This window comes from Protopterus annectens, chromosome 8.part0 (assembly GCF_019279795.1).
Source record: "Protopterus annectens isolate FY-2018-M chromosome 8.part0, PAN1.0, whole genome shotgun sequence".
Classification (NCBI taxonomy): domain Eukaryota; kingdom Metazoa; phylum Chordata; order Ceratodontiformes; family Protopteridae; genus Protopterus; species Protopterus annectens.
In genome coordinates this window covers 862,268,433-862,292,206 of record NC_056741.1, presented here as the reverse complement: position 1 = coordinate 862,292,206, position 23,774 = coordinate 862,268,433, and the positions used below count along the sequence as shown (strand labels likewise).

The 23,774-nt window shown below is 36.8% G+C and overlaps 1 protein-coding gene across 1 annotated transcript in view; it reads left to right on the top strand.

Moving 5' to 3' along the window:
• Nucleotides 1–728: 728 nt before the first annotated feature.
• The window catches only part of LOC122808356 (SLIT-ROBO Rho GTPase-activating protein 2C-like), a 369,557-nt gene continuing 346,511 nt past the window's right edge, over nt 729–23,774 (top strand). Inside the window, exon 1 of the mRNA XM_044079322.1 lies at nt 729–1,761. Coding sequence (XP_043935257.1) covers nt 1,695–1,761 — 67 coding nt within the window. The 5' untranslated portion in view covers nt 729–1,694. The remainder of the gene's footprint in view (nt 1,762–23,774) is intronic.

The window sequence follows — 23,774 nt, the reverse complement described above, 5'->3', positions numbered from 1 at the left end:
TCATCGTCACCATTATACCAGTTGTGTTTTACCACTCTTACTTCTTATACCAAGTAACATTTGTTCTGCTAGCATCATTGCTAGTAATACTGCTACTGTCATCATCGGTACTTCTTTTGCTATCTTGAGTCAACAAAATATAAATGTAACTGGAGCTTTCATATGTGTCTTTTAATTCTCTTTTCATTTACTGACTAGACTGAGGAAGCAAGATTGCATTAATCCTCATTTAGCTCACTTTCAAGTAGTAAGCAGTTCAGAACTTAATAACTTAAAATAATTGTAGTGGTTTCCCATGTCTTCAGGGTTTGTTGCTCCTTTTTTGTGTGTTTGTTATGTTCCCCCATCTGATTCATGAACAATGTTTCCTGCATCTTTGAACACTGGTGTTATTTTACTCCAGATTTGGCTACTTAAAATAATTAAATGCATGACTTGTTGAAACCTACATCGTCTATTAATAGTGATATTCAATGAATAAAACTGCAATGATTTAATTTGTTCTTTAATATGAGCTAGCTTTTAATACGCGCTGTCTTTTCATCTGAGTGGAGCATTCCCTGACATTTTTGCAAGGTGCTGTTTACATATCATTATCACCTTGTTAATAAATCACCTGCATATGCCTTAAAAAACAGATAAATAAAAATGCTAGGAAATCGAAAAAGTAGTGGCAGAGCATTTATTATCTTAAGATTTACTTCTCTCTGAAGCTTTGGCTGAGTCTTCAGTCATGAACACGTGAGAATCTGACATGGCTTTTATTTTTCTGGTTCTTACAGAGTTAAACTAGCACATGCACTGACTGGCTGTTGCTCTGAAAGCTAGTTTCCCCTCCCTGTGTAGTTGCAATATTGATGTGTTTGAGACAGAGAGAGAGAGAATTGGTTTCTCTCAGCAGTAGCAGCAACATTGCTATTATCACAGTCCTGGAACAGCAGTTAATCGCACTACAGACTGCAGGCCAGTACTGCAGATTATTCTAGGCACAACAAGATCAACGTTTTTATTTCTAACTTGCTTTGTGGCAGTGGCTTGGGTTGTGTCATAAGGGCCTGTCTCTGCTCTGGCATTCTGCATTCAGGAGAGAGGGCAGGTAATGGAATATCAAGAAACCGCTATGAGGGCCATGCTATCCAGTTTGCTCACATGGTTTATGTGCTTCATTCAGCATTAAGTAGGAAAATCAGATCTAGGACTGCTGAAGACATAAAAGACATGGGGTGGCAGTTACTCCAGCAAGTATTTCTACAAGAAAGGACCACACACAGAATAATTATTGGGTCTCTTTTTGAAGCATAATTCTTTCTCTACAGATAACCTGTCTTCTCAGAAATAACTGCCTTATAGGATGTTGAAGGAATGTATGCACGCAAGATCACTTATGGATGTTCATGCAGTTCTCTTTTCATTGACAATAAAAGCAGTTTCCTAAACTCAGTAATTTTGCAAGATGATGAGTGAGCAGAATTAGATTGTCTGTTCCCCTGATCTGTTTTCATAAACGTATGTAACTACAACCGAAGGTAAAGAAATAAGGTAACAAAAAAGAAAATTAAAAAAAAAAAAGATATATATATATATATATATATATAGACAACTTGGTCTTTGTTGCTGAGGATTTGCAAATCTTACGGTGGGTTGAGGAGATTGTTTTGTAAAGCACAAAAGTTTGGAGCTATCTTGCCTTCAGGATGACATCGCATGTGAAACTACGCAAAGAAAGGGGTTCCCTTGCCGAGTATGAAAATCAAGTGAAAGGTAGGTGTCACTTAAGCATATCATTGCATTTCTTTGCAAGGTTTCTGGTCAAGGGTGGGGATGCAGGAGGTTGTTGTTTACTTACAATAGCCATAATTTCTGACAACCTGCAGTGTGTGGGGAGGGCATTATTTTAACATGTAAAAATAAATGTTGTCAAAATCAGTCTATAAATGGTAATGTATATGTAAAGAAATATACACACAAATATATATATATATATATATATATATATATATATATATATATATATATATATATATATATATATATATATATATATATATATATAAAATGTGTGTGTGTGCTTACATAGAAGAACGCAGTGAACATGCTCCTTTGTTTAATTGCTAATGTACCAAGGGCATTACCAGTTTAGTTAGTGGTTTGAACAGTATTAGAAACAGACTTGGGTTTCACTGGAAAATTTTGTGTGTTTGTGTTTCTGTGTATATAACATCATCATGTTTCATAGCTGCAGTGATGCTAGCTTGTAAGAATTTATGTGTTTGTGTTTATGAGGAGATACGCAGTGAAATTCTCCATTACTTGTTTGGTACAAGAAACAGCTGAACTGTAGCACTTAAAGCCCTGCACTGCAAAGCTTGGAGACTTAGGTCTGATTTCACCTATCTTCAGTACAATAACGTTTAACAGTGAACTTGTCAGTTAATGTTTCTGTAAAGGGAATTTCTGATCTCCACAGATTTTTATTGTTAATAAAATAAATAATTAGCAGTGTGGTAAACTTGAGGCCTGGTGGTAACAAACCTAAGTACAAAACACTTGGACGCAGTGTATGATAAATGGGTTTCTACTGACTAAAGAAGGAATGGTCATCTAATCAGTACAGCTTATTTGCAGATGGGAGTTCATAGGTTGGTACTAGGATATCAGCCCTAGGGCCTATACAAGCCTATCCATAACAATTCCCTGGCTATTTCTTCCCACATTATTTACTTTCCTGGACCCCTGTCTAGCAGGGCGACTGACGTGATCCCTGGGGTGAATATACAAACACACTTTATTAGTAATGGATAGCCTAGTGGTAGTAAGGTGGGATCATAAAAGCTGACTTACTTGTAGATGCAGACTTTTGGGACAACATAGATATAAACTGGCTCAGTTTAGTTTACCAGACGTCTGGGGGGGTGGGGTACATGACTGTAGAGACTAGAATGCCATTAGATAGTGTGATGAGAGGACCTGAAACTGAAATGGCTTTTCAGTGAATGATACAAGGGGATGAGAATGGTGACAGATTACACAGGCTGAATTGTGATTTGATGGCAAAACTAGAACAAGACAAAAATGGTTACTTGTCTATGCTGCAGTACTTGGAGAATAGTTCCTTACAGAAAAGAATAAAACAAACAAAAAAAAACAGTCAAGGCATAAAACTTAAGAGCTGTATCACTTCAGCAAGTTAATTCTAAAGCACAGAAGGTCAGTGGGAATGTGTAATCTTTATGTGTTTTTTGCAGCTAAAAGCAGTACCAGTGTCTCTGGGTGCATATCACCCCCCCCTTGCACACACACATACACACTCACTCACACTAAAAAAAATATGCAACTGTCAAAGTTCTAAACTATAGATGCATGGTTGTTAGGTGTATAAATGTAAGAATTCTGTGTTGCATCTTTGGATTACCGTATTTAGTCATTTTGCTAGTAGTACGAATACACTACGTGAAACTGGAACAAGTGACAGCCAGAACTGCAGATGACATGACAATACAGAAAACAGCAAACTGAACAATGGGGGCATGCAAACTGAATTTTCCATAGGGCATAGGTGCCAACAGGTGGGGGTGGGGGACTGAGGCAAGAATAGAAGATAACCAACCAAGAATCAAAATTAGGGGCACTAGCTGATAAAAAAGAGAACATACCTGTATATGAATATTTTCACATGTAATAGCTGGGTTGTATATGTGCACGTGTGTGCTCGCATGCAGTGAACTGCTTTTAAAAGTTGATAAATTACATAGAAAAAAATGTAAGAATCCTGACAGTCTGCAGAATTAGCTTAGTTTGATTTGCTACTGATACACTTCATCTTGGTTGCATCTAACCATCTCAGAATTATCACAAGTCATCGATCATGTGTTCATATATTTCCACAAGTATGAACTGGATTAAAGCATTTTCTGTGGTGGATTTGGTAGTGAGAATATGCTGTCTTATGTGGGCATGAAGTCACACACACACACACACACACACACACACACACACACACACACACACACACACACACACACACACACCTGCTTACTTGTTCACATATACATACATGCACACAAAAAGAAAACTAAATTAAAATAAAGTTATGTAATTGAAGGGCTTATTTTGCCAGTACCAGTGCAACATTTATCTGCTGATTGCTATTAATATCTTCCTATCTTCATCATTGGAGGGAACTTTCTAAATAGACTGACCCTGATATTTCTTTTAATATGAAACCTTGAAAAGCGATTCTTGAATCTGTGGACTAAAAGTCCTAATTCATAAAATGCTTAAATTAAAATGATAAAGATGTTACATAGGTGAATCAAGCAGGTGTTTCCTTTTTGGCTTAGAAGCTCCATACAGGTGGTATTCATATATCCAACAACTGCCAGTAATTGCAGAACATTTAAAATGTGGATCTAATAAAAGAAGGTAATTGAAAATATGAAGTAGAGGACTATGGGTTCAAAAGACTGATTTTTGGCCATAAGCCGTAATACTCTAATATGCTGCTAAAACCCTTGGGTTTCAAGAACAGAACTTGAGTGTTCTATTCCATGCCTACCATATCCTGACATTTAATACACTATTTCAGTTTTAGATATGAGGTAATGCAGCAGTATTAGCAACCCACGGCAGGATGTGAGTAATGTTGGATTTACCAACAGTTGGCGTGGTTTGGTCACGAGGGCGAAGCCTGAGTGACCAAACAAAGCCAACCATGGATAAATCCAACATTACCAACACCCAGCCATGGGTTATTGTTATTATACAATGATGTTATTTAAGAAAAAAGTTAAGTCACTTTTCTTAAGTAATGCCCTTGTATAACAGTCCCATGTTGTTCTTTTGTGCCCCCCCCCAGTATCCTGGGGCTTTCCTGATGTATTGTGCATGTGTATGGGACTTTCATTCCCACATTTGCGCAGTACATCAATGCTCTGTAAAGAAAGCAACGGAGAAAGGAAGATCTCTATTAGCTTTTTTTGTTTGTTTTTAATTAAAAGAAGAAATATGGAGACTTTCAATATACAGGAAAAATGGGACAGAGAATATAAAAGGATAATCTGGTATGCTTCTCTAGTTTTGTATAATGTACCTGATTATCCTTTTATTTTTCTCTGTCCTGTCCATCTCATTCTTTTGAAGTCTCCGGTTTTTGAAAGTGTATTTTAAAAAAATAAATTAAAAATAAAAAATAGAGTTTCCATAGCTTATATTAATAGAAGAGGGTCCAGGTGACTGGACTTTTTTCCATTGGTATATGCTCGATTTACAACAGGCACGTTGGTTAGGCTGACCAATCAGTGTGCCCGTTTCTGAATGTTAACGGCCAGTCATTGTATAATTCCAAATAAAAAAATGTTCATATTTTCCATTAAACATCTACTACTCAAATGTTTGCATATTTCTTCACATTTTGCTTCACTGTATCTTTAGTTATTTTATTTCTCTTTCAGTTTCCGTTTAATTTTGACATGTCTATACATAAGGGACAAAGTCTTCACTATGAGCATATATTCAGAATGTGTTCTCAGGATGGAAGATAAATTATGCAGCAGAGTGTCAGACTCACACTTACACAGCAGAATGACCCAGTCTGGTACAGTTTCTGATGAATCTGTAACAAATATAAAGGATTTCCTTGATCTGCAAATAAATAAATAAAACTATAAACACTATGGTTTTAAATGTACCCCCAGTGAATCTGTACATATGTAGGCATATAGGTGTTTATCTTTATCTATATACTAATCTTTATATAGAATATGATTATCAAGGCAACTTAGATTTCTTCTTTTTATATTAGGTTATTAGTCTTTTTATTTTCTGTGGTGACCCCTAACCGGGAAAAGCCGAAAGACATACAAGTCTTTTTTTTTTCTTGGAGTCTAGATGAAATGTTAAGTCAGCAGAGGTATCAGCAATATTTATTGTGGTAGTTAGGCTTATGTCATTAAGAATTATATTACTGAAAAGAGATTGCTGGACCTTACCTAGAGCCAGAATGCACAGATATCAGCAGGGTAATGTCCCTAGCCAGTAAGAGATGTATCTACGTGCCTACTCTTGTGCCTATTTTATCTGCTTCTCTCTGTCTCTGTCTGTCTGTCTGTTGATCTTGTATCTCTCAGGTAAAAACCTTAACCATTATGCCAAACATTCCCCTCATCTATCTATCTATCTATCTATCTATCTATCTATCTATCTATCTATCTATCTATCTATCTCTCTCTCTCTCTCTCTCTCTCTCGCTCTCTATGTATGTACCTGTCTAGCTTTTTGTCTGTGTTTGTATGTATGCATGCATGTATCTACATGTCTGTAACAGTCCATGTTAAACTGGTATAGGCCAAAATGAGCAAAGGAACAGTGTATTATGAATTATACTACTCTAGAAATTGCTCCATGTGAATGCGGAGACTGGTTTAATAGCTGGCAGCATTTCAGGGAAAGGATAAAAAAGAGGGCAGTAACTTAAACTGCGTATTGAGAAGGGCTGTGTAATTATGGAGGACCTCATGCAAGGAGTAAATCACTGTGATATGCCGTACTGGTCACAAGATTGGTTTGGAGGTCCAGGATTAGATGCTGAAGTGCCACCAAATGCTACAATGCAGTCCTTGGCATCATTAGTAGAGGCATCAATGGGTAGAAATATGAAAAATATCTATTAAAAATATGCTCATAGCTGTAAGCAACATGGAGGATTTGTGCAGCCATGTTATGTCTTGTGAATGATGTTTCATGAGCAAAGTATATGGGCAGATCCTTGAAAACTGAGGAAGACCCATGAATATTAAGGATGACACATGCTAAGTATCACATCATGTGCATATGCCTTTTGGCAGAAGGAGGGAATTAGGTTATCTAGTGCACCTATATCTTGTTGCCCCAACATCCTTTCTGTTTTCCAGTGAGAAGATCCCAACTTCTATGAACTTTATTCTTATTGATTTCCTGCCATCCAACAGAGTTTTCTGGAAGCTTTCCTCTGCATTGCCCTCAACAGTCTAAAACAACTGTCTCTACATGCAGTACTCAGTGTCTTGACAGCCTGAGGCTTTGTAAAGTGTGAACATTACTTATTTTATCCCGGAATCTGTCTTTTAGAAGATATACTCCACTATTCTGTTCACTTCTGCCATGACCTTTTCTATCTGACATCTGTGGTCCATTCCAGGTGTGATAAATGCTTTCAGATAATTTTACTTCTTTGCCACATCCTATTTCACTGTCCCAGCTAGTGCTTCATGCCAGGTTTGTTTTTGTTCAACTGCTGTATATTGTGTTCACATTTACTAGACCAGATCATTTATCTTTCTGCCCATTCATTCAACCTTTTCAAGTCAAGTCCCTTTCTTGAAGCCTTTCTCCTTTTACCACTGCTGCACTTATGTCTGTGTTGGTTTGTCTACCAGTGGCCAAGTGTAAAGTGGACATGACCCAACTTGTTGACCAGAATTACATCAGTTGCAACTCATAGCTTCCCATTTTTCATACAGAAATATTGCTAGCACTGTTTCTCTTAGAGTGTCAGGAATGATTCACTGTATTGTTTTTAGTTTTATTGTTTCTTCATGGTTGTGTGATTGTGGAGTAAGTATATATAAGTAATGGTGTGTGGGTGGGGTGAAACCCCCATTGAAAAAAAAATACTTATTATTGATTCCTCATTTGGATGAATCTTTCCCTGGTTGAATTTGTCCAACTGTAGCTTTATCTGGTCATGAATGGAAATTTCTTAATGGAACTTAATTTGAGGGTAGGACTACAGAGTGCTTTGGTGAGAAGAATGTTATCAGGAATAAGAGAAGTGACCAGTGGAGTACGGCGGGACACAGTCCTGGGCTTGCTGCTCTTCAAAGTGGCAGTTAGTGCACATGATTAAGGCTACAAACTTAATGAAATACTTTAAGTCCAAAGTCTATTTGCCTACTGTGTGAATCTGGGCAAATCTTTTAATAAAACAGTCTTTCTGGGTTACTCCTGATGAGGGACATTCCTGTCCAGTGCCTTACCTGGTAAACAAATAAAATAAAACTAGATAGTAGGATCAAGCTATTTACATATGGCAGAAATGGTTATACTATGGAATGCCCAAAATGAGCACAGTAACATCTGGCTTGGAACACATTTTATTTGTTGTCTTGGGGTCTGCCATTCTTGCACTAAAAAAAAAAAAAGCCTTTCTAATAATATTTTCTTCATGACTAACTAGCATGTAGCTCTGACCCCTCCCCAAAGAGAAGAGAACCACACAGCAGAGCCGGATCATGGTTAAACGGGGCCCTAGGCAGGGTAATGAATTGGGTCCCCCATACACACCATCCTTTTGCAGCCATTCCAGAGTCCCATTCCTTGGCTATTTCTACCCAGTAACCATAAACACTGTTCAAACCTCTCAGCATGCAAGCTGTTTTGTGCTTTATTTCTACAACGATTATTTGGATTTAATTTAAAACTTTTTTTCCAAATTTTATAGCACAAACACTGACAGACATTTGCTAAACAAAGCAATACAGTCTCAAAATGAAAACAGACAGCATTAAAACTTCTCAGCCCTTGAAAGTCATATTCATTAAAACAGGACTGAAACCAACATTCAAAGAAAATGCATCTGGCCAGTGGCAGATAAAATTTAAATTTGGGCTCTTTTCAAATCATAGGCCCCTTGCACACATTTTTAGGCCCATGCATAAATGCATGTGTTCTTTGATTCACCTTCCTAGTTATATTAAATTATATTCCTTGTATATATCCCTTGTATAATACAACACCACTTGTTAGAGCATGTTTTAACTTTGTAGTTTTGAACATTTTAATAGTCAGCAATGAAAGAAAATGTATGGACCAATAATGATAAAACCGCCCAATTCAGAACATTACATCAATAAAAGTCTACTCGAACTTCTGTCAGCAATCCATCTACATGGTGTGAGAGTAGAATCCACAGCCTTCTGCATCAAAAGCAAATATACTACCTGATGTGCTACTAACAATACTTTTACATTCTTTAGCACAATAGTGATACCGTTTGCTAAACAACAGTTGCACATTGTAAACAGTCTTAGCATGAGCAGCAGTAAACCTCTCTTCCCCTGAATCTCTCAACTCCTTATAAAATGCACTTGACACTCAGTTTCATGTAAAATACACTTAACACTTAACCATACCTTTCAACCTTGTAGCACAAGAAATCTGGACAAAGCAAAGGTCCAAAACTAGGACAAATTTTAAATATTGCTTGTATAATCTTAGAAAGTTGCTAGAATAAAAAAGTTTTGTGTTACCATGTATTTTCTGAAGGATATGCAGACTAAAACTTAAATGGCTGTGATTATTTAATTAATTCTTTCCTCACTAATTTGCCAGAAAACCATAACTTTAATTAGGAGCAGACCTAAAATATGAGGCAAAAGTCTGGACTGTTGAGGGCTATGCACTGAACTCCTTGAAATTCAAGTTTTTAACACCTTAGTAGTTGGGGTGGAGGATTCCTGCTCTTGCTTCTTGTAACTAAGGTACAGGGTTGAGCCTGAGAAAATTAAATAACAACCAGTTATTCCTAAATGTGACATCTATATACACACACACACACACACACACACACACCCCGAAGAAAAATAATTTCACAGAAGCAGCATAAATCTGTCTTGAAGTGTGTCTACAATCATTCCATGAAAGAATCAGCAAAAGAATGCAAAGAACATAATGTTAAATTCTGCATAGTAAGGAAGAACAAGAGGTATGTGCGATGATACAGACACAGGTGTGTGCAACTGGCATTTTTAAAGGAGAACGCCCTCAAAAACAAAAAGATGTATTTTGTATTTGTAATTAAAAAAATGTGACAGTCCATTGGCAAGCAGGGCCCCTCTCAGCCAGTGGGCCATAGGTGAATGCCATGGTCACCTACTGCTGGATCTGGCTCTGCCTCAGTCTTCCACTTCTCTTGCATTTCTGCAAAGGAAAGTGATTAGATGAAGTTTGGGCTAGGAGAGCCACCAGCAGTTTGGTTAAATTCCAGTGGATGTTGGAAGGTACTCCATCAAGTTACAGTTCCTTTGTCACCCGTAGTGCAACACGCTTCTTGCTGGTCTATCCTGGTGTCTGCCCGGACTCTACCCTACCTTCTACCTTACACAACACCCTGCAAACCATTTCCTTCACAAGGACCAATCATAGTATTCATTCAGTACCTCTGCTTGTTTTCTGTCTTCTGAAATCTCCTGTCATCTTTAGTTTACTGCCAGCTCAGTTTCTTCCTTCTTATTATCTGCATTATACCTAAGAGTGCCTTTTTCTCCTTTTCTAACTCCCGTTGCTTGTTCATCCCATCATTTTGCCTTCTGCTTGTTAACTCATCTTTGAATCTCCTCAGCTCAAAGTAATTCATCCCTTTCAATTCCCACATCATCTTTGAAGCATATTGCTGTATTAAGTCATTATTAAGTCTGATTTTCTTTCCAGATACTTTGGCTTAATTTTAGTTGGTGCATTAATATTATTACAAATCACAAACTATATTTCAGAAGGGGGTTATTTTTAAAGTTTTCTGAAGAATGACAATTACAAATTGTATTACAAAAATGAAATAAAGCATTATGCCTGTCGTATTTCCTACTGAATACAGTTTACAGTGGGTCTAGTTAGGTTATGTTGCTGTATAATACACTAAGTGGGTCTGTGCAACAGTTTTACTGAGTGAGACTGAATAGCTCCTTTAAGGCTATGGTGTTCAGCACTGCATTATGGTCTTTAAGGAAGTTCCTCTGTGGAGTGAAGTGCTACTTTTCTTTTTAAGCAAAGGTCACATTGTATGTCTGATGTGCACTATAGCTGTATTTCAGCATTATTTCATGTTGAACTACAACTGAGTTATATATATATTTTAATCTATTTGGTCTATAATCCTGTATTTTCATAAATATATAAATAAAGACGTGTTTTATAGTTTTGAATCCCATGGAGGTAGCATTTCAGGTCTTTGTTCTTTTTCAAATATACCTGTTAATCTCTTAGTGCAAGAAATCTGGACAATGCCTAAAATAATGAGAGGACAGAAGCCCAAAAATATGAGCAGATTTTTGCTCTTATAAATGTAGCAAGTTTCTAGAATAACAGGATTAGCATTATGTGCATTTTCTAAATGATATGAAGTCTGAAACTCAAATGTATGTCATTATTTAGTGACTTCGGTCCTCAGTGATTTGCCAGAAAGTCACAAATTTAATGAGGGACAGACTAAAAATATTAGGCAAAAATCTGGACAGTTGAGAGAGATGTCAAGGATCCTATGACTCTTTGTTACATGTCTCAGGAATCCTATGGCCCTTTGTTACGTGCCCCAGGTATTTCTGCCTTCTTATGTCTGTGTTGACCCTTTCTTCCATTACCTTCAAGTCTCTTCTTAAAGGCACAGCTATGAGACATGTTTCAACAAGAGAAAAAAAAAAAAAACAACCACCTTGGCGCATTTCATCTTCTTCCTTCTTAAAATGCACCCCGGCCACCTTTATTTGCTATCTAAAAAGGTTTGCAGCATGACAGAAATAATGGTACTGCTGTCTGAGGCTTCAAGGCCTTTTGGCAGTCAAAGTACATGGAACATTTCCTTCACTAATAAACTACAGTTATTGTTATCCTGTTTTAAAAACTGAGTACAGGGAACCAGCTTGTAAGTGTATACAAGAATAAAAGTCAGAATAATGTAATGGGATTAAGAATCCATGAGACTGGGTACAGCATTAGCAGTGAATGGTATACAGGAAGACAAGAGCCTATGAGTCTACAGTTAAATAGATTAATGTTTATGCTGCACCAGAACTTGAGTGTGTGTGTGTGTGTGTGTGTGTGTGTGTGTGTGTGTGTGTGTGTGTGTGTGTGTGTTTTCAGGACAAAATGACAAAAATAACAAGAAATAAAGGCACCAAACCAGGGATACCTTTTAAATATTACTCTGATTTACTTAAAACTGTTAATGTATCTATAGGTTTTGAATCAACTCATATTTTCTGAATAATAAGAAGCAAGAATCTGTAATTTCTGACGTTACTGACCGACCTATAATTTTCAATAATTTTAACAGAAAATCAATCATTTTATGAGGAAAAAGGCAAAAAATATGAAGCAAAATCAGGGACAGTTGAGAGGTATGTGTAAATAGCATGTGTAACCAAGTATGACACACAAAATTGAAAGGTACCAGTGTAGTGAACAGCTAACACTGCAACTGCTTTTTTAACCAGTTTATCCTTTATACTAACTCAAGACAACCTGCTTGATCTTTATGGATACTAAGTGGTTAGATAAGTCCTCTGATACACCAAACAGTCAGTCTGAGCTTATAAAAATCAAACTGAGGTTTGGTGACTGTACTGGTTTTATTCAGTGCTTATTTTTCAGTACAGACAATGCTTTTTAGCAAATTGTCTGTGAGGTATTTATACAGGATTGTGTGCATAGTAGCTGCAGATAAGTAATTATTGCAGAAAGTCAAAAACATGAAGACTGAAAAACTTGCAATCACTGTAACAATGGGGAACATTTATAACGATGTTTAATTGTGGACAGCAGGCATGTGGGGGGGCACAAAACCTATTGCATATTACTAGTATACAGCTACTGGCTCTCTTGTAGCAAACAATAAGCATGAGTATTGAATTTGTAAGACTGAAATAGAAGAAACAGTGATATAAAGGGTAGCTTACTTTCAGATGGTGTAACAGAGACCAAGACTATTGAGATGAGATTAATTCTGGACAATGCAGTGTGCATGTGTGTATGTAAGGGGCGAGGAGGTAAGAGGATGGAAGCTTTACCTCCTACATATGATAACATGGATCCCAAATCATGAAAACATGATGTCCTTCAGATAGTAGTCTAGGAACCTCCAATGGCACAGTATATACAAATGGGACTTGTGTATAGTTCGTAGGAACTCCTTGAAGCACTGTTCCCCCAAAAGCTATCCAAATCAAAAAATAACTTTGCCTAATGTAACTGGCCAAAGACAACATTGCAAGTAAATCCAGTGAGGAAGGCTAGATTTCCAAGTGCAGGACTAAATACCCTTGCAACAGGGAGCTCTACCATTTGATAAATGGTAACTGCAGGAATGCAATCCCCCCTACCCCGATTTCCGAAATTATGAGATAGTAAATGTTTTTATTGTAACTGGTTTTTGTGAAATTACAGTTCTGCAAGACATTTTTCACATTTACAGAGTGTTTTTTCCTTTATATGTGGTTGTGCAACTATAAGTTAGTTTACAAGGGGGTGCTGAAAAGTTCTAAGCCTGACGAAGAAGGGAAGGATGTGGAGCCTTGAAACTTATAATTTATTCAAAATATTCTCCCCCAAAATTCAACACACTTGGAACATCATGTCTGAAGTTTCTGTAACCCTGCCAAAAATATGCAAGACAGTGTCAGGGGTTAAAAATGATTGAAAATATTGGCTCCCATACAATTTCAGCATTTTTAAGTTGTCCAGGTTGGTGCTGGTATGCTTTGGATTCTTTCAGTAGATCCCCTTACAAGAAGCAACCGTGTATGGATATTTCAGCTACAGGGAATGGCAACAAAGCATGGATCCTACCCTTGTGATGCCAACTCATTGAACTAGCCTCAGGCTGTTAGGTAGGAATAGAGGCTCAACTTTTATGGTAGATTAGAAGCCATTTGTTTTTTAAAAAAATCCCATTCGTGTAATTGGAGCAAGTACAGTGGGAAAATATATCAACTGTTTATCGAGTGAAAGTGGATTATTAAAAAAGAATGCAAATGATGTAGAGTGATAGCAATACATGGTTATAGAGACAATATGTAGTCCTGCACATGATGTAATGACATGAGGGCACATGAGCGTATAGATGCTTTAACTAGTAAAGAATATACTGGGATCATCACAGAGCCCTCTGTGTAGGCAATGGGTTAAAAGTGAATCTTTTTGAGTTAAGTAAACATTGAACGTGGCATGATTAACATTAAGTAGTTATTGTTAAGGATAATAACATTTTGGAGGAATGTCTAGGATCCTGAGGAATGAATCATCAATACGCATAAGAGAGTCTAGATTTTGTGCTGGAAGTTCATTTCCAGTAGAACAATTATCTTTAGAGGTTAGATGAATGAAGTTCATTGCTGTGTAGGATCTCATATGGTACTAAATTGCCTTACAACAAGAGATGTCAATAAACAAGAGCTAGGAAGTGAGTGAATAATATGCTGTTTAGGAAAATGTTTTAATGAGTTGACAAGATATTAGAGTAAAAAATGTAATTAATTCAATAATTCTACTGTTTTCACTTAGAAAAAAGTAACACTCCAACTGTAGCCAAAAACCAAACTTTCCAGTGTAGTGACAATGTTTAATCCCTCTTGTTGAAGTAAAAGTTACACAATGCAGGAAAAAAAGTTGTAAAAACAACCACAGTCAAGCACTTTTGTCAGTAAGACTTCATCAGAACTGTGTGTGAGTGCAAAAATACATCCTAATAAAGGACACTCCCCCCTCCTGTTTTCCACTGACTGGAATTTACCAGCTTAGGGTTACTCCAACCCAGTCAATGATCTCTCTCGTTTCTTCACAGTAGAAGTAGGATTGAGTTCTTACTTTTAAGTGAAGTATACTAAAAGGATTTGGATGTTATGCTTGGAATATCATGGCAACATATACATGTTGCCTTTCCTTAAAAAAAAAGTTCTGGACTTAGAGAATAGATACGGTCAGTTAAAAGACAGATACCACCATTTAAAAGATATGTGCACCATTGTACTATTGTTTTTTTGTGATGAATTTGTTCTGAATTCTGCAAAAGAAAATTGTAACAAGCCAGCAGATACTGGGAAAAGCTCATGTTATTTAAATGGGTATGGAGTCATTTACCTTTAGGTCTACAAGAGGGTAGTGAGACCAGCTATGTTATACGGGTTGGAGACAGTGGCATTGACAAAAAGGCAGGAGTCAGAGCTTGACATGGCAGAGTTGAAGATGTTAAGATTTGCACTGGGTGTAACGAGGATGGACAGGATTAGGAATAAGTATATTAGAGGGTCAGCCCAGGTTGGAAGATTTGGAGACAAAGCCAAAGAGGCAAGATTACGTTGGTTTGGACATGTGCTGAGGAGGGATGCTGAGTATATTGGGAAAAAGATGCTAAGGATGAAGCTGCCAGGTAACAGGAAAAGAGGAAGGCCCAAGATAAGGTTTATGGATGTGGTGAGAGAGGACATGCAGATGGGTGGTGTGACAGAGCAAGATGCAGAGGACAGGAAGAAATGGAAACAGTTGATCTGCTGTGGCGACCCCTAACGGGAGCAGCCGAAAGATGAAGAAAAAGATGGAGTCATTTACCTTCAGGGTCTCTCAGATAAGTGTACATACTGCATTCAGGTGGGTTGCTTCTAGCTGGCAGATGAGGAACTTTATGACACTGTCGTGGAATATACTGTATGGATAAAAAGAAAAAAGTATGTAGACTTAAGCCATAAAAACTAAACTATTTTCCTAAACGTTAGAAAAAAATATTGGCAAATTAAACTGCATATATTTTCCACATTTACATGCTTTACTAGTCTCATCATTTTCCATTGTTTGTAGAATGTTTCCCACTTAAGCATCTTCTTAGGCTACCATAATGGAAATTGGACATTTTCCTATTTGAAAACAGTGCATGCAAGGAAACAAACTCAACAAACAGCAGAGAAACTGCAGATGCTATTTCTGTAACAAAGGACAGAAGCAGATCATATAAAAAACAATGGTGGTATAAATAAATGCCATTACTGTAGGGAAAAAGAGTAGCAGATTGAATATGCACACTTATCTATACAGGAGCCAGAGGCAAAGAAGCCTACAACCCATGTCATTGTGTACGTTGCACCCCCCCCCCCCAACAGACATTAGTAGCTAGGACAGTAATAATTTATGAACAATTATACTGCTAGTCATTTTTCAAAGACAGCTGCCAACTTATTTTTTTTAATATACATTTAATGTAATGTTCAGAGTTAATTACAAGAAATAATGTGCACGCATGAAAGATGTTTGACTGTTGTGTGGATGACTGTGTAGCTGTTATAAAACCTCATTTCCTATTGCTAAGTTTTGCATATCCTGCTACATAACTCTTTTGAGAATAAACCAAAGATTATTGATAATAATCTGAGGATTATACTAATTGATAAATTTTAATTGGAAATGGAAGTTAGATTTGCTGTACCATATAAGATGCTGAATCAGTCCATGTAATGTCCTGCTGTTCCACTGATTACAATGTATATTGTAATACCTTTGTGTGAATACTACATTTCTGTGTTTTGATGGTACAAAAACAGAAAGATAAATGCAAATGTAGTTACTTTATTACTAGGTTGTTAATTAGGTAATCAGGGTAGGTTTGCCAGAGATGATCCATTTTTCAGGTCAGACCTGAAAGAAAGTGAGAAAAATACAAAAAAACTTTGAAAGGAATAATCATATATGTAGTAATGCAGCCACAGGAAAAGTTCATCTTCAACTGGATGATGTGTTATTTGACCTTTTGAGTTGCGTAACAAGCATTATACAATGACTGGCCATTAACACTGAAAAAGGAGCACACTGTCAGCCCAACCAGCATCCCCATTGTAAATTGAGCATGTACCAACAGGAAAACTCCAGCCACTGTGATATCATTGAGCAGCTGAACTTCCCAATTGGCATATGCAACACTGTTTTACATTCATATACAGTAACTTAACGTTCACTTTTCACACTAGACTCGATGACAGGCTACTGTGTGCAGATGTACATGTGCGGGACAGATTTTTTCAGAGTCAGGTTAAGGATCACAGCTGTTGATGATAAACTTCTTGGATTTTGTTTTCTATTTTTTGTTATAGAGATTCACAGGTATACTGCATCGTTAACCTTGTTCTGTCCTAGATTTTACTTCTTTTTGCGCTCAGTTTCTCCCTGCACATAAGTGGTATATATATATTGTGTCATTCATTGAAGTAAACTGATATCAAGCAAGTATGGAATATTTTCAACATATGCAGTTATTCCTCTGTTACTACTAGTGCCCATTCAACTTTCTGCTATCTGCTCATTGTGTGTTGTGTTGCACCTGCCCTATTACACATAGCCTAGTATGAACCTATGAACCTATCTGCCCTAGGGCATTTATAAGCCTAGCCAGAGTGTGTTTGGCTTTCGCCACCCATTTTAAATTAATTTTGCTATGCCCTTTTTCGAGGTTAGAAAAAGCCTAGTTAATTAACCCATGTGAGAGTCAAACCCTGCACCTTGTGTCTCTAAGCTAAACACCTTTGCCATTATGCCAACCTCCCACCCACAGTGTCATTTTGTTATTAGTATGTGATAAATCTTCAGGAGCTGAAATGAAAATGGCCCACCAAGATTAGTGTTCCATCCTGCTAACAAATAAAAAGAAAGAAAGAACGAAAGATAGATTAGATAGCTAGATAGGGCAAACTGCAAAGAATGGCCTGCCCAGTAGTTTTAATGGTGTGTGGATTTTTACGTACATCAGCAAAGCAGCGGAACCAGGAAACAATGCTGAAGAACACCACAGAGCCATTATACAAAGACATTATTTAAGAAAAGTAAGTAATTTTTTCTTAAATCATGTAATTGTATAATAGCAATAACCAACTACGTAGTGTGCCATATTGAAGATTTACCCACGGTTGGCTTTGTTTAATCATTCGGGTTTCACCCTAGTGATTAAACCACAACAACCATGAGTAAATCTTCAATAAACCACACCCACATCATCGGTTATTGCTATAATAAATCCTGACAGTAAATCTTATCTGATTTATTGGATGTTAAGCTCTGGGGGGTGAAAAAAGATGTATTACAAATTCTACATATTTATTATTTTATATAACAACAGATGTATGAAACTATGGAAATGTGATCTTAAGCTAAAATAATCAATACTATTAATATTTATTAGTCTTTTTATATTGCTTAGCTCGTGTTTTCAGTCATCTGTGTTTTTACCTTACTAAATAGATCTCTGCAATTAATTTACAAAGTTTATACAGGAATATTGTTTACATTCTCAAGTCTTCACTGACAGCTAATTGACCTTACAAATAACACACATAACCTGCTGTTTTTGGTAAATTTCTTTTGGGTTTCCTGTTCACGAACAAAATGCTTACTGAAAGTAAAAGACTGGTCACAGTTTGTAGCTTAGCTATCTTTAACTACTTGAGAAGGCTGAGGTTTTCTAACTGCCGCGTAGAGGTACTAGCTGTAAAGGTTTTTCTTGTCTGGTCCTTGTTTTTCTCTTCCACTTGAGATCTGATACAAGCCAATTAATATCAAGCAGTTAAACAGTACAAACTTGCTGCATTGTCATGGTGAACTGTTAAAAAGTTTCATGAGTTCTGAAATCAGGTTATATGGAGTATTCCTAGTTAGAGAAGCAGCCTTGGAATGGTACTGCCATTCTTATGAAAAGGAGAAAGAAGAAAACCTCTGAAACACAAGGTATGATTTGAAGTGACCCTTTCTGCATAGGGGCACATATGACCCTATGGCTAATATATATAAAGTATATGCCTTTACAGAAGGAACAGCATTCTAACTCCATTCTACTTGTATAATGTCAGATGGAATAACTTTTGCGGTGCAGTTACAACATCCGTAGCTGACAGCTGTATTATGCAAATATGGCTTCCTGGAAAAAAAAAATTACTTTAAACTCTACCATGCTGTAGTCCCACACACATCAGTACACTACTGCAAAAAGTGTTTTATTTGTAGTTATATGTTTATTAATTTTATTGACCTAGCAAGACCCAATGGGCACATAACAATTCCCTTTCATATAAAAACTGTGAGATAAAGCAAGTCAAACATTACAGACAAATGAAAGCAATTACAATTCAGCCAAGGATGATCATAGTAGCCAAAATAAAACAGTCCCCTCTCAGCAGGAGAAAATAGCAAAAATACCAGCAAATAATAAACGTGACAAGGAAACAGCCTAAAGCAAAATACGGTATGCATCCATTAAGTATAGATAAAACTAAAAGCAATTTGATATGATTAGTGTCCATGTGGTATATCTGACAACGTGTGTATGTGTGTAGTGCATGTGCAAGAAAAGAGCATTTTTCATTTATTCTAATTGCCTTCTCAATCCTTTTCAGGATTGTCTTCTTGTGAGGAAGCCAAACATTACCTTACCATTCAATGGGCACAAAACAGAGATTCTAATCCTGAATAGAGTGCCAGCCCATCACAAGATGCGCACTCACAAACTCTATCACATACAGAATGCATACCCAAGAACAGTCTGCTAGATAACCAGTCCAGTTGCAGCATTATTTTGCAAATATTTTGTGTCTTTGCCTCCATCTGCTGCTCATGGCTTTCATAAACATGTGCTACATGACTTTTTTCTGTATTTGTTATATTTAAATTTGTTGTGCTTTATTTTATCCAAGGAGACAAATTATGTCAGGGAGATTGCAGATGTTTTTGAACTACTACCACTAGTGAAGAACCTGAAAAAGATGTTAACATATAACATTTTAGGAGTATGAATTGAATAGAATTGTTGTTCTTTCGGCTTTTCCCGGTTAGGGGTCGCCACAGCAGAACTCCGGTCCGCTAATGATTGGTAGTAGATTTTTATGGTGCCAAGGTGCCAGCCTGATGCCCAACCTCCAACAAAGGCACGCCCATTCATGCATGCTTTTGAACGCCACTCGACCATGGGGAGGACATGCAGACTCTACACAGAAGGCGCTCCACCCGAGAATCGAACGGGAGAACCTCTTGCTGTGAGGCAACAACAATGAACTGAATAAAATAAAGGAACTAAATGAGCTGCTTGGGCCTCCAAAGCTTTAGTTAACAAGGCAAGAAGTGACCTCATATATGTAGATAAGGTAGTGAACAGTGTTAATGTAAATAGTTAAATCAGATTTTTAAAGTGCAGCTCTGTCCTCCTTTTCTGATCTATGCATAGTACTTTAGGTTACTAAATTCCAAATCCTTGTGTTAATAAATGAATGCATGTGTACATCATGGTTATTATAGAATGGAAACCCTTTAAGGAAGAAAGATAGGGCAGATGATCGGCATTTAAGGAAGTTAGATAGGTAGGCTGTAGAATGAGAAATTGGATAAAGGAAGTATGGAAGGGGGATCTATAGGATTAGCTGGCAAAGTATGAAAACAGAGGAAGAGTTAAAGTATACAGTAAGAATCCAAATGTTTAGCAATAACTACGGTTTGTACTAAAAACCAGTGAGAATGACTGCATCCTTATGGGACCCAAAAGATATGTTGGGTAGGAGGGATATAAGATACGGGGTAGGGAAAGGGGACTGGAATGAAAGAGAGTAAGTGAAATGGTATGATGAGGTTAGTAATGGACTGAAAGAATGCAAATGAGCAGAGAGCTGCTAGAGGTCTTGTGATCTGCTTGTGGTGCCAGTGTTGTGCCTAATACCTTGCTGCTATTACATCCCTCCTTACCTTCCTCTACCCACTCCATACTCAGTTGAAGCTGTTGGCCAGGTTCTGCTTCACTACTGCTTCTGGAAGTTTCTTCCACTCATCAGCTGCACTCTCTGAGAAGCAGTACTTCCACATATCCACTCTGAAAGCGGAGACTACCATTTTCTAGGCCTGACTCCATGTTTCCAGACCTGTTCTTTCTCTGCAGTCAGTGTCTCTTTACCTTTCATCTTATAATCTTGTGTATCCAGATAATTCCACCAGTCATGTGTCAGAATTTTTGTATGGCTGACAACTGATACCACTCATTATTTTAGAAGTACCTCTCGTAGCTTGAGCACTTTCTCCTTCATTTGTTTCCCGAATTGTGCACTGTGTATGTTTCATGTGTTAGCTAACCAGAAACTATATATGGACCAACTCACATCTTCTTCCTTTGAAAATTACCTATTAATTCTGCATCTCATTATTGTCTTACTGGCCTACACAAGCACATTTGCATTGAGCCCTTAGTGGTTTATACTGTTGGTAATCATCAACTACAGGCCACTTTTAGAGGAGAAGCTCTTTAATCTTATACTAATCACATACTTCATCCACCCCCTGGTTGTTTCTCAAAGAATGCATCACTTTGGGATCCTTTTAACACAAACTACTTGCCCTTCACTGACAGTTGTAGCTTTGTATCATCTGCAGATAGATTAGTAGTTTTTTTTTATAATATTGAAAAAAATATCTTACTTAAAGATGTAAATCTCTTTACTGTTAACCATTTTATAGAATCCTTTGGCTGTGCCACGTCTGGTTTCTATTTTTCCTTCCTGTTTATATTTCAGAATAGTTTCAGATATTCTGAAAACATTTTCAAGAACTAGGATACTCGGCTATAATCAGGGACACTGAAATTTAGGAATTGTAGCTGTAATGTTTAATTGTAGTTTCCAGTCTTTACCATGATTTAATTAGTTGACATTATTATAATAATAATTATCAGAAGAAATACAAGTTGTAGTGAATGAGTTCTTGAGCTTAAAATGCCATATTCTGTGAAAATCTCAAGTTTTTTTTCAATACTCAGATGATCCAAATTTGGGATTTGCTGGTATCCTGAAAAATGAATAAAATCGCTGTTCCTGGCTATAAAACCTTCATAAATTGTACTCCTTGCTTCAGAGGCATGAAACAGCTGCATTTTTAATAAAATATTTTTATTTTCATGTTGTTGTTCCTGCTAAAACATTAAACAGATTGAAAACATTACTTTTATTTCTAAGAATTAATGGCTTGGATCCAGTTTTATGACAGTGCAGTATGCCGGTGTTTTAGCTTTTTCCTATACTAAATGTTTTAAAAATGTTGCAGATTGTTAGTTTCTAATGACCATTCTGGCCTACATTTTACCGTGCTAGTTGAACTGCATATCTCTGCAATAGTTTGGGGTATTCTTTTAAAAGTTTCTTGACAGGATGGTTAGGTAATCATATATTGTTCATATTACTTCTCTTTCTACCAGAGAAATATCAGCAGATGATAGTTTTGGTGTCTCTGCTAATTTGCAGATTCAAAATGCCTTTCCAAAGAGAATAAAAAAAATAACTGAGAAAAATTCCAAGCTATTGGAGACTGGGAAATGACAGACTTTGCCCAAAATTCCTTCTGGTTTGTGATATTTTTATTGTGGTGCCTATTAGTATCTGGAACATTTTCAGACCAAATGTTGTCTACCTTTGCCAATAGCTCACCACTTCTTTGCTCAGGAATCAGGGACAAAGCCAAAAATTATTGGGGGTGGGGATAAAGGCCCAAAATATTGAACCATTGCCTTAGGCGTGAGTGTGTACGTGTGTATGCCTTCCGTGGAAGGTTGGGTGCCAGGCTGGCAACTCAACACTGTAAAACTCCACTGCCAATCATGAGCGGATAGGTGATCCACTGTGGTGACCCCCAACTGGGAAAAGTTGGAAGAAGAAGAAGGCTCCAATTTACTTCAAAAAAGTTAATAGGAAAACCGGTTTTGCATCAACATGCATTTCAACTTGTTTTCTACCCCATTTCTGATGTTAAATCAAATTAAGGGACAAGAATGGATTTAAACAAAAACAAGTGGAAAGCAATATTAAGGAACATAGATTTAAAAACAATGATTGGCACCACTGCCGGTTTAGTTTTTAAAATATGTAGGAACTTTAAATGTTTTAGAGAATTATGATTAGCAAAGCAGGGGTATGAGAAATTATAAAGGTACCATGTAGTGTGGAAGGTGTTCCTAATGTAAACATTTAGAAGTCAAGGATAGGTTTTCATGATACTCAAAGGGATGGTTCATTTGGTGGACTGCATATCTTGTGAATGTTATTACATTTGAAAAACTACCAGACGTTTAGCTGAAAGAATTTATGAACATAATTATGAAATTAAGTAAAATAATGTGGGAAATGTACTAACAAAACATAGCTTAAGTTGTAAGAACTTTATAACTTAAGTTGTAAGAACTTTAAAAGGTTTACTTTATTAGTAATTGAACAAGTTTTTATATCTTCTGGGAGGATACTTTAATTGGAAGCCAGGGAGCTGTATTGACAGCTAACCTAGGGGTTATGTTTCTACTAGATTTGAATGATACTCAGTATTAAAAATATTTTGGCTTCAAGAGCAATTAAACAATTAGCTCATAGTAATTTTTGATTGGAGTTCTAAGATATTGTGACTTTTGCATTTGGAGATTTAATGAATGGCTACTGAATTTTAGTTTTACTGTGAAAAACTTCTGATATTACAGAATGAAACCACTTGCATATTTAACCAAATACATATATGACTAAACCAAAGACACCCTAGCAAAACATAACACCTTCTATAAGAAAACAGTCACGGATACCTCTTAATGAAGAGGTCATGGATCAAATGTCATTATGTATTTAGAAGCTAGCGAGCTGGGGCATTTATATGTGTTTAAGGGATAGTTTGCATATCTCACATGATTCCCTCATTAAGGGAGGTTTGTGTTTCTATGTGTATGTATACATGTGTTCTCTTTGGAGGAATGATCACTTAATTAACTGCTGAAAATCTGAACGCATCACATCAATGTCAATTCTGTCAAAGCACCTAAACAGGCTTTAACATGGATCCTGCAAAGTTGGGATGGGGGAAACAAATCCTATTCTTCATGCAGATCTAAACAAATGCATGACAAAAAGGGCCAGCCACTAGATAGCTGACCAAGTACATATTCAATGAAAAAAATGTAACTAATACATAGATATAATTTTGCCCTTGATTATTAT